The following is an 18,123-nucleotide window of genomic DNA, read 5'->3' as shown; positions in this document are numbered from 1 at the left end:
TAACAACGCCGCCCATGATTTTTATTGTAATCATTAATTATGGCTGGCAAACTACTACTCTGTCCCAGACTGTATCCTTTCTTAAAAAATGTTTGGATCTTGGACAGGCATATGACTGCACGTGTGTCCTTCCATTGGACCACTAAAGATCTTCCTCCTACACCACCTCATATCCTAACCTTCTTTCCCATCTCTTTACATCTTTAAAATCAAAAGTAGTTTTGCCTGTTATTAACCCTACACATACCACGTGCATTAAGCACCCACTCCCTAAGCCTGATTATAAGAGCTAGTGACATATAGAAAGGATCAAACCAAACTGTGTGACCTATGTCTTTAAATGGCTGCACTGAATGATGACGGATAAGGTGTTGGATCTGCTGAAGGCCGTGACTGCAAAACTGCATCTGCAAAAATCTGACTTGTGACTGAGTTGTGAATCAGGACTAAAGATCAGAATTAATAAAGATTGACACTAATCAGTAATCCAATGAATCTCATATTCCTTTGTATTTTGCATCCATATATCTCTTAATTAGACTTAGGTTGGAATGTAAGGGCCTCTGATTAAGTGCCATCTGGAATACTGTGTCTGGATAGCAGGAGGTGAGATGGAATGGGTGTTTTCACAACCTCTTATCTCAGGTCATGTCGGATTGTCATTTTATTATTTATACCCCTACGCCCATGGGAAACATCTGTACTAAGTAATCAGGCTTCTTAACATTTGCTCACGGCTGGACCCACTAATTTGGGTGTCACAGAAGCGTTTATGCTTTCTACCTGACATGGGACCTGTCCGGGAATGGCTAACCAAGCCCAAAATAAAGAAATTGGCATATTAGTATATTAATGATAAGGTTGAAATGTAAATAACATATGTAAACTCACTGAATATTTCCACTGTTATAATTGGTATTATTATAATAAGCAATACTCTTACTCTTACAACTAGACATGTGCACGTGCATACACAAACACAAACATACTTACCCAGCTGAGGATGATGGGAGATTACTCTACTCTTCCTCCTCCTCTTCCTAGTAACCCAGCTGAGGATGATGGGAGATTACTCTACTCTTCCTCTTCCTCTTCCTACTTACCCAGCAACTGCCTGTTCAAGTACTCCTCTTCCTCTTCTTCGTACTCCTCTTCCTCTTCTTCGATGTCCATCCCTCCCTTGAGGTCATCCTCTTCTTCGATGTCCATCCCTCCCTTTAGGTCATGCTCACCAAAGCTCACTCCACTTCAGTGATCCCAGCAGCTGCCTGTTCAAGTACTCCTCTTCTTCGATGTCCATCCCTCCCTTGAGGTCATGCTCACCAAAGCTCACTCCACCTCAGTGATCCCAGCAGCTGCACATACTGGTTCTTCTCTCCAGCCATCTTAAATTCAAAAAACACATCATTGTGATTGAGTTATCTTGTTTTATTATGAGAATTAGAAAGATGGCAGATGAGTTCATACACATATCAGGATAATCATGCTAGAATACATGTGGCAAATGTACACGATACATGTAACATAAAGATGATGTATAAAATTAATAGCGGATAAAATGGGGAGAGAGCGTTCTAGTATTGTTCCGCAACTCGGATTCTTTGATGTGCAGTTCTATCTTTGAAACATTTGACAGCTAGCAAGCTAACCAGCTAGGCTACATACATTAGTAAATTGTACGACAAAATGTGACGGAATAACAATAGAGTCAGCTAGGTGATTTTTTTATATAGGTGTACATTGTTGAGAGCGAAGTTTACAGACTAAGAGGAGTGTGTTGCAGCCAGAAATAATTTTAGAAAGTTAGTTTGTTTACCTGACAGATTAATACAAAATGAAATAAACATAAAAATATCAGTAGTTTAGTAGTTGTATAATCATGATTGACATGTAATCTAAAGTAATAAAAGGGTAATTTGCTAGTTTGCTAAGTTACCTGCTCTGCTGAAGTGAAAACGCTATACGGTCGTACTCGCACAGTAAAACTACTGGTATAAATAACTAAATAAGACCGCTTTTCAAATAATAACCTGTAAACGGTATTAATAACAAATAAAATCACATCTTTACCTTAGTTGATCCAGTAGTTTTTCCCTCAGGTGATGTGAAGTCGGAGGATGTGATGCATCATGTCTCCAGTTGCTTCTTCTTCCAACGCAGTGCCAAGTCACTTGTCAAATCTGCTTTTTCTCTTAAGTAGTAACAAACCAATAACCAATGATATGTCCATTAGCTTATCATGTGATGTTTACAAGGAAGTTTTCCTAGATAAAATCAGTGGCTCGACAAAAGAGATACAAGAATGAACATCATCGGTACTCAGGGGGTACCTCACCCTCTCCTGTCCTTAAACTTTCTCTGTTCTAATCAGAAAAGCTGGTGAATATTTATGTGATGCTATGCTCTCTGTCCCTTGATGCGCATCATTGTAAATACAACCTTGTTCCTGATTTTTCGACCATTGTCTGACTGAGTCTCCATGTATCTGTGGTACAAGATTACAATCAACTGACAACAGTTGAGTCCCTCGAAAGGAAGATCAGTGGCTTTCTCAGCAAGTGGCTGGGCCTTCCCCGCAGACTCAACAGTGCAGTACTGTTCAGGACTAGTAGCATCTTAAAGCTCCCATTCAGTGGCCGCACTGAAGTGTTTATGGTGGAGAATAGAAGCCCTATGGCAAGGCCCAGGGTATGGAAAGACACCATCTAATCCAGGAAGAAGTCCAAGCAGGCATGGAGGCCGAGTGAGTGAGCAGGACAGTGGGGCTCAGGCAGCATCTTCCCTAGGCAGGCCTGATCAACCAGGAACGCTCCCCAGTAGCACTCTGATGATGCGCCATCAAGCGGGGAGATCCAATGACAACTAAATGAACAGTATGCGGAAAGCAATAATCTCCCTTTGACTGGCAGCTGGAGAGCGTTGAGTAGTTAAACACGCAACCAGTCCAGGCACCGCAGTCCTCGGTCGATCTCGAGCTGCACATCATACAGGTACCGACACACAAGAGCAGAAACACACACATCACTTTCGGGAATACTTATCAGGCGTTGAGCTGCAATCCCCGGTGTCGGTAGTGCGAGTCCTGGCTCCTCATCCGACTTCTGTGTCACATCCCCCAGTCAGTGCCTCCACCCCGCTCGTCAGCTTGGACTACCCTCTTTATAGAGGGAAGGGACCTATCCCCACCAGACGCTCCAATCCAGCTCATCAAGCAGCCCAGTGTCCAGTTCATAACAACAGAAGCAACGCAATTCCTTACACAATCAGTCCATGGCACAAAACACTTGACATTTCCCTCCCCCCTGACCAAGCTAATACCCAAACCTTACAGGAGGGACCCCAAGGTTACCCCTCTTGGAGCGTCTAGGTTCCAACCCAGGACCCCAGGCCTAGAATCATAATTGAAGTTGACTGGCCAAAACCCTACCCTAACACTTGGGGTCTCTCTACTTGGTCCTGCCCCTTTACCCATAGTCCAACCCCCTGGACAGGGCCGCCGGTTATTACTGTGAACAGTCCGTGTGGGCCCCTCCTTGCCTTCGGGGCACCCCACATAGACTAGCTGATCTACATTGAGCTGGGAGACAATGACAAACGGCTCTGGAACTCCGGAGGGGCCCCTACTTGCCCCTGACCCGCCTTCTTACGTTTTTGCACAGTACCCCTCTCCCCATGGATCAAGGGAAGGGCTTTGGCCCTCTGATTGTAACGATGCTGATCCCACTCTTGCCGGTGGCAACTGTGCCCCTGCACCTGTTTATAAGCTGCTACAAACTGTCGCTAATGATGTTGTACCCAGTCGTCCGCTGAGCACCGAGCTTGAGGTGGAGATAATAAGGTAATAAGGTAAGGCTGGTAATCTCCCAAATGTCTCCCAAACAAAACATAAAAAGGAGCCAGGCCAGTGGAAATGTGTAGGGTGTTATTATAAGCCTGTAGCAAGTATGGCGGCTATTCAATCCATCGTGCTTGCCCCTCCTGGTCCAAGGTATTCAAGAGCCCCAGGAGGGTCTGCTTGAACCGCTCACAAGCCCAGATTGTGGTAAGGGGTTGTGTGGTTCTTTGTGCACCCATACACCTGGCAGAGCTGTCTCATCATTGCGGATTCAAAAGCTCCCCCCAGTCAGTTAGTATATGTTCTGGGCACCCAAATAGCTGAATAACATTCCTTCGTAAAACTTTCACTGTAGTCTGGGCCACCTGGTCCTTCGTAAGGACCGCCACAGCATATCAAGTTACAAGTTACAAGTCTTCATATCTAATATCTAGAGAATAAATCAGTGACCACTAGTACTGTATATAGGGATAAGCAGCTCAATGTAGATCAGCGAATGTGCTGCTCCCTGTTGGCACCACCACCGGTGTCAGAAGCTGTCCAGTCGACGGGTCCCAACTCAATCGCACCAGGACCCCCTCACACAGCTTCAGGCCTTCCCACTCCCTCAGTAGCATCCGGCCATTAGGCGTGAGGGACTGTGGGTAAAGCTGTCGGTGGGATTTCTCCTTTTCCTACTTCAATCCAAGGTCTGGGTCTACCTTTTGCAGGCCTGGCCAATCAATCCCAGGGACACCACAGCATCTGCTCCCCCTGGGGGGTGGAAAAGGGACTCTACCCCGACTTAGTTGCTGTTGACATCAGTGGGCTTCCGGGACAGTGCATCGGCATTCTGGTTTGTGGACCCAGTCCTGTAGGTCAAAGGTCAAAGTTATAATTTGCCAACTGAGCTAGTCTCCACTGCTCTGTTGCCTCCAGGTTTGCCGTTTGGAGATGAGTCAAGGGCCGGCTATCTGTGTATACCCTAAAAGATGCCTCCTAAAAGTAATCCTGAAACGTTTCCGCAATCGCCCACTTAAGCACAAGCAATTCCAGTTTAAAGTAACACTATGCAACAATTTGACACTTTTTTAGGTATGGTTTCGTAGCTTCGTTTTGATAGCATATGGTCATGTGAAAGACAGATAAATACCTGCGTCTTTCCCACTAAGCCTTCCAAGATATTCCCTATGTAGTTATGTAGCTTCAGTGTAGCTAGTGTAGCTAGTGTAGCAGTCTAGCTTCAGTGTAGAAGCCTTGAAATCGGCATGTGCTAACACTGGGGCCTGAAGGAGGGCACCCAGGTTATTCCTGCAGTCTTTGTGCCCCCTGTTCCGGGACGGAAGCAACACAATTCCCTACATAGCAAAATAGTCCACAACACAACACAAAGTTCCAAGCAATCAGTCCCTGGCACAAAACCCTTGGCACATGGGAATGTATAGCAGGATTACCTGGTCAAACATCTTTTATGCTGACTTCCATTGCACCTGGTTCCTTTTCCAAGCTGTCTACGATGCCCTACACAGCCCAGCAACCTGAACATCTGAGGTAAGAGCGAGACACCTTCCACCACCACCCTCTTTGCTCTGGAAGAGGATCTTTAAAACATCTTCTCAGTAGCTGCCCAAAGGCCCTTGGGAAAGGCCGCTGTTGTTGGCGCCATGACCCGATGCTCGAGGCGATGGCTGAGAGCAGAGCCATGGCCATCACCACCCGCAGACACCACCAAACCCACAAGAAGCCAATCACCTTTGTCAGAGCAGGAGAGAAACCACGCCCACAAGAAGCCAATCACCTTTGTCAGAGCAGGAGAGAAACCACGCCCACAAGAAGCCAATCACCTTTGTCAGAGCAGGAGAGAAACCACGCCCACAACCAAAATGAAGGACGGGCCTCCTACACATGGCCTCTGACTGGCAAGCAGCTGTTTCCTCACCACATCATAACAACATCACTAAGGCCTGACATTACAACACCTCTGAGGTGACAAAACAACTGATCATGCTTGAACTCACAGTGCCCTGGGAAAGACCGTATCGAAGCCAACGAGAGGAAACACACAAAGTACCAGTAACTGGTGGAAAAAGTGCCGGGACAGAGGTTGGAAGACACACTACGAACTCATAGAGGTGGGTTGCAGAGGCTTTGTAGGACGCTTAGTGGAACACAAGTCAGTGCCTGAAATGGCCCCGGCTGGGTCGCCTGGGTGAGGGTGTCTGATGTTAAGAGACCCGAAACACCCAAGGACCCCAGGTCACATCACTGATGGTGCATCCAGAATATTTATCTTACACATACGTATATTACCCCACCTCAGATTGCCCAAAAGACTCTTTTAAATCCAACCAAGGAAACAAGAAAGCTGCTGAAAGTGAAAAGAAAAAAACATACATACAAAAAAAGACACAAACCCACACATACATACCATTATGTAACAGTGAAAATGGAATGTATCCCATCATATGTACTGAACAAGTACAAATGCTGTTATTCTTTCTAGGCTAGGCCACTACATAACTGGACATTTTGTAGCCTATAGTTAGAGCTAAATAGGCCTATGTTATTACCAGATACCATATAAAGTAAAAAAAAACTTTTGAACTTAAAAGTTTTGACTTTTAATAGACCACAATCGCTTGTAGTACTGCACTCTATTATTTACTTCTCATCCTGCAAGTCATTAAGCAAAATATGTAGTGTTGTCTAGAGCAATCTTGAAATACTACGACCACAACCATTACTTCTGTAATAATAAAAAATAATACGACCTCAACCATTACCATTACTTCAGTTAATAACAAAAATGATAAAGAAGAATTAGAAATGGCCACCCTTGGATTTCTGGATACCTGCAATACCTCAATATTGCCACATATATGCAGTCTGATCAATTTGTATCAAATTAGTTCCAAGCATACATTTAAACACGTAATTATACATCCCAATAACCATCAAGATATTGTGATTTCATGAAAATAGATTGATGAATATCCTACTAAGCTGCCAAATTAACTTGCCAGTTCCCTTACAAGTGCTTACAACATGGGGCATTTAAGAGGGAACAGACAAACCGATGAAGACAGGATTGTTTGTGTATCAGCCAAGTCAGGGCCGGCTCTTATAGTGTCGGAGCCCTAGGCCAGATTTTGCTTTGGCGGTCCCCACTTCACACCCACCCCTTCCCAAGGAATATTTTAAGAATGATGGTGACATTATGTCGCTTATACAGTGGTCAGCGCACAAATTAAACCCATCCACAATTACATATTTTTGCCACTTACATACTTCTGGGTCATTTTACTAAGTAATGAACCTATTTGGCGCTATATAAATAAAATGTTATTGGTTTTACTCTAAACAAAAACACCAAGCAGTCAATTCAGAGGTAGAGTTAAGGGTAATTTATACTAATTTTTTGTTGAAGTCCTTCTGCATGGCGGCATGTGACAAAATTGACAGCATTTCCGATGGCGCGTGTTGGTGTTGTTTCGGCTGACCGCATACCTCCCAATTCTTAGAACCTGTCGGTGCATATGCAAAATGAAGGACTTGGAGACATGAGTCGCAGGTCTATCTGAACCAGGTGTGATGGAGACCTGAAGGTCAAAACTTTGCATGTACACTGTGCCAAAACGTAACATACTTTCTTTTGACGAAAACACTTCTCCATAATGCAGTTGCATCCTCTTTTGTTACCATAACACGTTACATTCATCTACAGTTGCTAGTTTTGTTGGTGACTAGCAATAAAACACTAACCAGAAACTTTGAATCCAGTCCAGTTTAATCCACATATGAACAAAGGTGATCCAGTTTAACGGTCATGTCATATAGCCTAGGCTATTTCACTATGCTCCATTAGTACCTCGAGCTGCTTCCAGTGGTTAATCCACAAATGAATACTGGTGATAGTTTAGTCATGTAGATTTTACTGCTCTAATTCGGCACATTTTCCTTTCTAGTGGTGTAGGTGGCATTTTTCTCAGTAGCCACACCTTTCGTTGAGAAGATTACAGCAACTCACGGGAGCATTAAAAGGTTTTGGCGCCGTGTTGTCACCTTTGACGTGCACAATGACCAATTAGTCAAGCATACCGGCTGCTTTAAGGTTCAGCAGATACACGCAAAAACTTCTGCAAAGCCTGCATCGACGTAGACTCGCTCAACCTAGCCGTTTAAGGGCTTTTTCTACCACTACCTGCTTTTTGTGATCATTTCTGACAGACTCCCCTCGTGAACCAGCAAACAGAGTGGAACTAGGGTAAGGGTGTAGGGGGGGTTATTGGGAAAAAAGGCCAAAAGTATGAGGAATGAGGCAGGATTTGTGGAGTGATGAAAGGGGGCATCGATGAGTACAGCAAGCAGGTTAAGTCAGAACAGGTACCAAAGCTTTGTATTTTGGCTAGAGCTTGGTATGTCCCTAGGGTCAAAGATGTGAAATGATTCTCCCATTGCTGTGGTCAGCTAAGGCAGAGACATATTTGACAGTAAGTGGCAACTCCCAATAACGCTCTTGTAACATCTACCAACCATAATCTACTCTTCCTGCAAGAAAAATGGAAAAGGAGTCACTATATTAACTACCCTGTAAGCCACTACAGATATTTTCAATATCCATCGCATCCACCTTAAAATCCTTGCAAAACTCGCATGACGTGCAACCAAGCCAATCAAGAAATAAGAAATGTCAAAAAACTATGAAACAAGCTAACCAGAAACAGACTTACCTTGAAAACAGCAATTGCATAGCTGTCGCTGATAAAAGTTATGCAATTTTCTTGCAAATAAATTAACAATATTTTTTTGCCATGCTGTAAGCAGTTCATGGGCACGACAGCCATGCTTCCTTTTCACAGGGCCATGTAGGCCTCCGTCAAAATGCTTTTAAGAATGTGATAACTAGATGACTACAAAAAAAACAAACCTTAAACTACATTGTGTTGCTTGAAAAAGACAGTTGGAGGACGGGAAAAGGGGAAAAGAAACTCAAAACATTTATTTCAAAAGCATTCCAATTGTTCTGAGTAAACCTCTGTTAAGTCCAGCAGACATGTAAAATACAACAATACATTACAATCAAAAGGTACCAAAAAGTACAGTAAAAATAACACTTCCATCATGGAAATGTAATGTGGAAATTGAAGAATGATAAAATAATGTTGTAAAAAAAAAAAAATAATAACAACAAAAAAAAAATGAGACATTTGCTTCCCCATTCCCTCAATTGTTCAGTCCAGACATGAACCCAATGAACCCACATTCTGCCATTCAATCCAAGAGAGGGAAAAGAAAATGTGTTCCTCCTCTGACCACACCATGGGCTCCTGTTCAGCAGTTATTTCAGACCTTAAAAAAAAAAAAAAAAAGTCATATAGAAACATTAGTCATCAGATTACCGTATCATACAGCATTACTTAAAAACCATGAACTTGACTATGAACCAGCGAAGAGGCAGCCAAACGTCACAGCAAGTTGCATGTTAATTGACCAAAGATTTTCCAAAATATGACAAAGTAAAAAACATGTTAAAAAGATAATTTAAAACAGAAAGTCAATATATTTTGTACGGCCGAAGATCCGAAATTTGGTGAATTGGCATAGAATATGGCAGCGTAACTAATTTAAACTGTTAAATAATGATACTAAGAGCAACGACACGTACCGCATATGACATAAAAAGTGAGGAGCAAGAATTAAGAAAAACAAGGAAATAAAAGTAGTAATTTGAACTGCCTTTTCAAAGTAGTTTAAGCAAACCGTTTCAATCACAATATTTTAGCTATGCAGCTCATTGTATATACCCAGAGTAGAGAAGGCTATTTTTGAAAGTAATAAGTTACAGATTACCCGGTTAAAAATGCAATTAGTAATCTAATCCCAATTATTTATGTTTAATTACTTTTTGAATGGCAGACGAGAGGCTGTGCAAATTCAAACAAGAGAACCGATCAAAAACAGCACTTAAACTTAGAGTGCATACTGCCAAATGAATGGAGCCTGTCTAAATTGCTATATTTTACATATAAGATTTAAAGCTTTTATCAACAAGAATGTAATCCGTTGGAACCACCAACATTTTGATTAGCAAGTAATGTAAATCCCTTTTTTCTCTAACTAAATACGTAGTTGCTTAGCTCTGTTACATGCAACTAGTTACTCTCCAACTCTATATACCAAACCCGACCCCTGAAGTGTAACATGACAAAGTATTACCAATGAAGACCCACAGGCTCTGTTTGAGATTTGTTACATTAACAAACGAGCCAATCAATGTTGAAAGACACTGAAGGTAGCAGAGATATTGTTCAGTCAAAGGGTTTTCATGCTATATGTAAAAATCATAACCTATCAATCACTGTCTGAAATCAAGTCCAGTCAGACTATACTGAAGAACGTGAGAAGTGAATCAAGCACTGGAGGCGTCTTTCACTGCGTCACCACTACAGTCAATGACAAACGTTTAGGAAAACGTTTGTTTCTTTTGAATGCAGTGACTAAATCAGAAATGAAATTGATTGTCTCATCCTTACATCGACCTGTTGTAGTTCTGTTAACCAGTCTAATCTGCAGTTTATGTGCCGTAACTACATAAAACAGGTAGCCAGGAAACAGGAAAAGCCAGTGGAATAATAATAACAATGATAAAAACTTAACAATTTGTGATTGCACAAGCATCCACAGTGTTGGTGGCTTCACTTATTTAGATACAGCAGATTTGTAGCCATGAAGTCGGTTGAAACGTTAGGTTCAATCTATAAGTTGTGAGGGCACGGCAGGTGTGCAGTGATTGTAAGAGCACAGTCATGCAGTCCCACTGACTATTGTTCAATGGAAGGCTTGTCACATGCCAGTACATCACTGATAACAGCTAGGTACGTAAAAGTAATGGCGATGTTGAAATGAGAGCATGAAGCGACACACACGCAATCATTTTACATCTTAGGTTTGGTATAATCTCTGATAAGCAGCCAGACAGCTTCCGTCAGCCAACCATCTAACAATGTTAGCATAAGCTTGTGTTAGCAAGCTAACTACAGACAAAGTAGACAGCTTAATGTTACAGCTGTCAGCAATTCCTTGCTCAATCTCACTATAATGTCTACAAAGGCTTGATCAATACACCCCCAAACATTGGGCAGGGGGACCAATTACAGCTGTTGCGATCTGTATCACCGTCACAGTGTAGTTACATTTCTGGGGTATGAGTCAGGCTACAGCACAGCCCCCCTGTAGTTAAATGACGCATTGCTTTTATGGCAGACATATTTAAAGTAACTAGGAAAAAACATTTTTAGTTTATTGCGATGTCCCCAGCAGGCCCTGGTTCCATTGGCTGTAGGGGACAAATGGTTTCAAAATAAAATAAATAAATAAATTCAGAAGACCAATAAGAAATACGTAAAAATACAATTGCCGCATTTCCGCCATCAGGACAGTGTGAGACGGGGCTATCTACAGGCCAATTAGGCCAGTGTGAGACGGGGCCATCTACAAGCCAATCAGGCCAGTGCGAGACAGGGCCATCTACAGGCTTGGGGTCTCAAGCCACAACAAAAAAAAACATTTACGTTTCAACCATTCGGCACAGTATTGCCCTTAAAATGGTCACTTGAATAGAATTTAATTTAGCAATCAACCACAGGCTGCCTGAAGACACGGCTCTTAAACCAGATAACATGGTCAGTTTGCTGTTAGATAGCAAGTTGTTGCAGCCTTAATTGATTACATCTACTTAGCATACACCGCAGGCCATCATAATATACAAATTGTTCCTTGCAAGAAATTTGCATTAAGAAGTATGCAGTCTAATCTGATAAATAGTAATACATAGTGTTAATTTGAGCTAGCTGTGTTTTGTATTGAAATATGTTTAAATAATATCCACAATCCAAGTGTTGTGGATTATGACGCATTTAGAATCATATTTAGTCTAATCTAACTCAAAGGATAACGTGTACAAGGACATTGCCATATTATTTAATGAGATGCTTTCCTGCTGAACAGGTTTCAGAATCTCCAGCATCTTCCATCACAGAAACCCAGGCCCAAACCCATGTCTTATTTTTTTTACACTTACCCCTTGTTTTTGAGTGTCCCATCATTTTGGAGTTGCCCTTCAAAACAGAATTACAGGGGGAAGTGGTTAAAATACACACCTATGAAATGGGATAGCCCTTCAAGACCCTAGCCAGCCAGCCTAGCATTGTAGAGCATAATATGGCATCAAAGTACATGCGACATGAAATGTTTAAATGCAGGAGAGTCATGCACAATTCCTCCTTAAAAACAAATGCTCAAAAAAAACTTTAGTTAGTTGACATTAAGCATTCTGATACTAGCCCTTTTGTTACGCATGTTACAGTTGTTCATTTATTTTTTACTAAGAAAAATATTTGTATTGATGGGTTCTAGAGCTTTTGCGACACATTCTGGGAAATCTGTCGTACCCCTGGTTTTGACTACTGGAAACCCCGACCCCCTTCACATGAAGGTGTGCAAAACGAAAGGATAATGGTGGGGTTCCATTGCTGCGAAACAGCTTCTCTGGGAGCGGGATCGTGAAAGCAGCAAGAAAAGATGGGTAAGTGTAGTTGTGGTGCAAATACATACCTTTGCTAGCAAGCCCGTCACAAAACATAAGCAGTTAGACGGTCAGCTCTCTCAAGAGTGTGTAAATGGAGATCTAAAGAGGTGCATCTGCCTAAACTCAGTTATCGTAACACGTGAACCCACAATTCATGTAGATATAATCTAATTGTTGCCGAGACATCTTTAAATCACATAAATGTTTACATGCTACATACCCTTTAGCCTCTGCCATATACATTTTTTTTTTTTTAACTCCTGTCCCTCTAAAGAACATACAACAACAGATCCATGTGAGAACTAATCAGTTCTTCATGTGATGTGTTTGATGTGTCAAGTTGAGAATGTGTTAACTCAACCTCACTTTGATTGCCCTAGCCACTCTAATTTATGGAAAAGATACAGCCTGTTCATGCCATGAACTTGTTGGGGCAATTGCTCTGTTGCTAGCTTAGCTGCGATGTAGAGTTCAACAGTTTTAAACTCGCAACAATGGGCCTTAAAAAGCCACATGACTTCTGTAACTTGAATCATAAGCACCTGTGGTTTAAGCTATAGCTCAGGTTGGTTTCAATTGCTGTGCTAATCTCAATTGGCACTAGGTCACTTAAAAGGTTTAACTTAAACCTGGTGCGATGCTGTTTTAAGGAGAGATTAGAACGACCCCCCACCCCCCAGAATTATCCTGATATTACATCCATCAAACAGATGGCAGTGTTGTAGGCTATGTGTTTCTTTACCCATGTATGTTTTCTTTTTTTTTTAAGAAATATGCATGATTTGATGCATGATTTGGTTTTGTGTCGTTCAAAAAAAAAACACATTCGCTTGGGTTGCTTTGTTTAAATTTGAGGTTCTCGAAATGAGTAGGCTTGCCGTAGTTAAACTTTATGTAGCCTACTTTTTTTAATATGTTCTAATATTGATTCCTAATGAACAGGCTGTGGATAACCAAAAACACACAACAATGGTGACAGTGTAACAGTTATATTCTTTATTTGTTTAAGAAAGAAAAAAAATCTTACATTTGTTTGTGGATGCGATTGTATTATTAGCCTATATAGGCTTTTTATAGCATAGCATTGATATTTGCACGGATCTAACTTGATGTTATTTACAGCATTCTTGCATCATTGTACGGTCTGCATATCAGAGTTGCGGTTTCCAGATGGGTTAGCTGCGCATCAGCTGAACCCAAGGTTTTTTTTTTTTTTTTTTTTCTTTTTTTTTTTTTTTTTTTAAAACACAGCTCCCACATTAAACTCCTCAACTTCCGCTTTAAGTAGTGCGGCTCTAAAGCGCAGCTAAGCTAGCAGAATGCTAACTGACAGAGCAATTTTCCTGTTATGTTTAGGGTGACTTGCCCAAACCATTCCCATGAGTTTGGGGTGATAAAGAAATGACGAGAGGTGACGATCATTAGACATTACACAGGCATGGAAATATGATGCATTTCAAACCACATTACCTGCAGTTTTTTAGTATGGCTTGTAGCTACTCTGATGGCCCCCACGTCTTGGAGTTTTCCCGTAACTTGCGTTGCCCTGGTCTGAGGGATGAAAACAAGAGGTGAAGGCAGGCATTTCTGAATTCTTCATGTGTCTCAAAGACCCCAACGGATGGGTAAGACAAAAACTTCTCCAAGTCAATGCTTACTGTTGTCATAGCCGCCCCCATATCCATAATAACCTGTTGAGTAATCTCCATAGTTGCCATAGCCGCCATATCCTCCATAGCCTTGCTGTCCTCCATAGGCGTATCCTTGGTTACTGTTCTGACCCTGATTCCAGTAGTTGTTATAGCCTTGGTTCCAGTTCTGACCCTGACCCTGACCCTGACCTGGAAAGAAAAAGAAGAAACACCTCAGAAGAAGCATCAGCTAAAGGGGCACCTCAATTCTCACATTTGACATCTGCTATATGGCAAGCTTGATGGCTCAATTAAATAGAAATTAAAAGCACAATAAAAGTACAATTTAGGTGCTTAACTTTGGCAAATTCAAAACACTTTTGCAATATGAAATGACATTTGACATTCACAAATGGAACATAAACTTAAGTTAACTATTAATATTCACTTTAACTGGTGAAAGACAACAGGCAATCCAAAACACTATTCACAAAATCTAGTTTCCCCATGCAACAGGCCACACACTTGGTAATTTGGTGCAATTCATATTTGTTCATAGAGAAAATAAGTTGAAGTTTGGACATTGTGCATCAATGAGCAGAAAGAGAGCAGTGTTAGCAGCATCATTAAAACATTAAACATCCCCAAACTGTCCAGATCAACTTGGTTCCTGTGTTGGACACCAAACAAAAGAAGAGACTCCAATGAAACCTAGCAAAATGCAGCCGAATGACAAGAAAAGGTATTCCATCCGTCCACAACTCTCAAGACCAAACTAATTACAACAACCTAACTCTTAAGCACTACAAAATACAATGAGAAACTTACTTCCACTTCCACGTCCACGTCCTCTACCCCCACCACCACCACCACCATATCGGCCCCCAAATTGTTGTTGCTGGTATACTTCTTTGGGCTGGGCGATTTTGATCTCACACTGAAACACACACACACATTATGTCTTGATTAAATGACTGTTTAGCACAAATCACAGTATGTAATGCAAATTGTGAAACATCACATCAAATATACAATATTCAATTATTCAATTCATACCAGTCCTTCTTTGCCGTTTGTTGCTGCAGAGCCACTAACATTGTGGAATTTCTTCTCAAGGATCTTTTGGACTGGCTCCTCTTCTTTGAAAGTGATGAAGACAAACCCTCTCCTTTTGTTTGACTTTGGGTCCAAAGGGAGCTCAATGGCTTCAATCTACAATCAGGTTTTAAAACGACAGTTTAGTCTTACCATCTGCGAACCTAGTGTCAAGTCACATTCTAGTTTAAAGTTTTCATTCTAGTAGTCACTTTGGAAAAAGGTAATGGGCATATTTTGGGATGGGATGAGCAAAAATAATTTTCTAGGCACAAAAGCAGTACCTGGCATTCCCACAAGGATTTTATGCAACAACCCATCAATTCAATACTAGAACATACCTCTCCAAAAGGTTCAAAATATTCCCGAATCTTCTCCTCGGTCGTTTCTGGGTTAAGGCCACCCACAAAGATTTTCCTTTGTGGTTCTTTTTTCATTGCCATTGCCTTCTTTGGGTCGATCTGTCGCCCATCAAGTCTGTGTTCTTTTTGCTCTAGCACCTGAGGACAAGTAATGTAAAGGATTCGTAACTATTCATAATAAATCAACTGATCTAAACAAGAAACTCAGACACTACTTACAATTAAACTAAAATTAATAATGATAATAAAAATAATAATAATAATAATAATAATAATAATCACTTTGTCCACACTTGAAGCCTCTTTGAACAGGATAAAACCAAATCCTCTTGATCTTCCTGTGTGTTGGTCCATTTTAATGGTACAGTCAGTAACTTCTCCAAACTTTGAGAAATAATCTTTAAGATCCTTCTTACTAGTGTCCCAGCTCAATCCTCCCACAAACATTTTCCTACAGGAAGTAGACACACACACACCACATAAGTGCAAATGGCAAAATAATTATAGAACCAATACATAATTTACTACACTATGCCAGCAACACAGAGAATCACGTAACGCTGGGCAAACCACTGGGCCCATCCCCCCTTCGTGGAGCACATGGCGCCAACAAAGAGCTCACCGAACAAAGACCGATAATGAAACCAACAAAATGTTAAAGCTTTGTTTGACCGTAGAAAAAGAAGCAGTAGCCTACCCTGCGTCTTCTTCCCCTTTACTGGCGTTAATCTGTCCGCCGTCCGGCGCACCATTTTGCGAATCTTCTTCGGTAGCCTTCTCACCAACTTCCTCCGTGTCTACTTCTGCCTCCTCGTTCAGGGTTACATTTTCTTCCGTCTCTTCGGTAGGCTCAGCTTCTTCCGTCTCTTCGGTAGGCTCAGCTGCATCGGTCTCTTCGGTAGGCTCCGCTCCATTCAAGTCCTCCTCTCCTTCGTGTCCGTTTTCAGAAGTTTCCATGATTTGCTGCTCCGTGTCCGACATCGCAGGGTTGAGTTCTCTACTATCTGCGGAAAACAATGACAACAATTATAACTGCAGAACGTGTAGCTATACAGAGGTAGCCGAAACGATGTGACTTACGTAACTACGGCTACATGCTTCGCCACAAAGCCGATACATGCTAACAGTTATATTTCCCCCGCATTGCCTCAATCACAGCATTGTGAATAAATACGCACAACTCAGTTTTAAACGTCTTTAAATAATCAACCAACAAATATGATCTTTGCCTTTATTTATTCTTAAATGGTTTTGTTTGACTTTGATGCCGGAGTCAACTGTAATCTGTGTGGCTATTACGTTACAAAACTCGGCGAGACAATGTAACCTAACCAACGCCATCCATGTAGCCTATGTTGCTCCACTGAAACATCTCAAATGGCTGAAGCTAACCTAGCATAGGCCTCATTACGTAATGACAAGGCCACGGTTGTAGCGGAATAATGAATTAAGACGCGGACTGGTAAACAATTTGGTTAAAAAACTCACCTTTTACCTTATCAGACGACAACACAACGGAGTTCGGCGTAAATCTCCTTATGGACGGATATTCTAAAAAATGCTACAATCACACACCAGATAAAAAGAGCGGTCTCCTATAAGGTCTCTCATACGCTAATAACGCGTATGGTTGGTCTTATACTACCGGGGGAAAAACAGCTCTTGCAGTAAGGGAAGCTGTGATTCGTTGCTTCAAAATGTCAGTCACGCCAACCAGCAATAATGTCTGCTCTTGTAAGTGCCTAAAATACCCACCTCCAACCGCGCTACATCTGAACCATGATCACACCAACGCTTCGATTGGAGGTGTGGCCTATTATTAGACTTAATCCACTCAAATTAAATTACTTTTAGAAGAAATTTATAACGCAAAATAAATCCTCGATTCGCTATGTCGTGGCTATAGTTAACCCTCTATACCCCAATAGAATTCTAGAACTGCAGCATATTACTGCGAAAACCAGAGAATTCCTGTATTTTTTGTTATTCTGTAAACAAACAGTTACAGTTAGAAAACAAAAGAAAAATTACAATTACAAGTTTGTTTTGTTTGAAAGGGCATAAATTGTTTGTTAATATGATATCAAATATGTATTAGTGACATCTACAAATATTAAAATACATAGCTTTACATACACCCTAAAGTTCAAATTCATAAGTTTTGAACCGTACTGCAGACCTATTTATTACATTTAATATCATATTAATGTGTTTAATTAGTATTTGTTTTATATTTTGTAAATAAATAAATAGATATTAAACTTAATATTTAAATATTAACACTACTAAACCATATAGATAACCAACATTTTTGCTAATTTGGTGGAAAACACCAACCTCTATGCCTCTTCAAATGCATCCTGGTGCAATACATTTGTGGAAGAGGTGAAGGTGTTTGTGGGAATAAACATCCTCATGGGTATCCATCATTTACCCTCTTATCTTGACTACTGTTCATCTGATCCAGCCTTACAAGTGTCCTATGTGGCAGACACCATGCCACGAAATAGGTATGAGGAGTATGCAGATACGTACCCTGTTCAAACCCAAGGATAGCAGACTCAGGTGACAAGCTTCAGAAAGTGAGACCATTACAGTTTTTTCCAATCATTTTCACACTTTGTTCAATACCAT

At 41.3% G+C, this 18,123-nt stretch overlaps 1 protein-coding gene across 4 annotated transcripts; it reads right to left on the bottom strand.

The window, feature by feature from the left end:
- Positions 1-8,787: 8,787 nt before the first annotated feature.
- Positions 8,788-17,134, bottom strand: hnrnpaba (heterogeneous nuclear ribonucleoprotein A/Ba). 4 transcript variants are annotated; one of them, XM_031587270.2, is made up of 10 exons: positions 16,985-17,134; positions 16,187-16,489; positions 15,772-15,940; positions 15,469-15,627; positions 15,089-15,244; positions 14,861-14,969; positions 14,060-14,242; positions 13,872-13,952; positions 11,895-11,931; positions 8,788-9,163 (listed from the first exon to the last, which is right to left on the bottom strand). In XM_031587270.2, exons 2-8 carry the CDS (start codon positions 16,468-16,470, stop codon positions 13,882-13,884), a joined length of 1,131 nt encoding a protein of 376 aa, XP_031443130.1. In that variant the 5' UTR covers positions 16,471-16,489; positions 16,985-17,134; the 3' UTR covers positions 8,788-9,163; positions 11,895-11,931; positions 13,872-13,881. The 4 variants fall into 4 exon arrangements, with proteins under 4 accessions (XP_031443130.1, XP_031443128.1, XP_031443131.1 ...); XM_031587268.2 differs by having other exon boundaries at positions 16,187-16,493; positions 16,978-17,133; XM_031587271.2 differs by having other exon boundaries at positions 14,093-14,242; positions 16,187-16,493; positions 16,978-17,133.
- Positions 17,135-18,123: the final 989 nt, after the last annotated feature.

Source organism: Clupea harengus, chromosome 20, assembly GCF_900700415.2.
Source record: "Clupea harengus chromosome 20, Ch_v2.0.2, whole genome shotgun sequence".
Classification (NCBI taxonomy): Eukaryota; Metazoa; Chordata; class Actinopteri; order Clupeiformes; family Clupeidae; genus Clupea; species Clupea harengus.
The sequence above is the reverse complement of the archived record's forward strand: the minus strand, read 5'-3'. Positions and strand labels throughout refer to the sequence as shown.

What these genes read in the sequence shown, in the direction of transcription:
- hnrnpaba (XM_031587270.2), bottom strand. Translation starts at nt 16,470, where the DNA reads ATGTCGGACACGGAGCAGCAAATCATGGAAACTTCTGAAAACGGACAC. An exon ending in AGGCTTCAAGTGTGGACAAA is followed by an intron (nt 15,628 to 15,771) that starts GTGATTATTATT and finishes ACTTGTCCTCAG; the next exon opens with GTGCTAGAGCAAAAAGAACA. An exon ending in CAAACGGCAAAGAAGGACTG is followed by an intron (nt 14,970 to 15,088) that starts GTATGAATTGAA and finishes TGTGTGTTTCAG; the next exon opens with TGTGAGATCAAAATCGCCCA.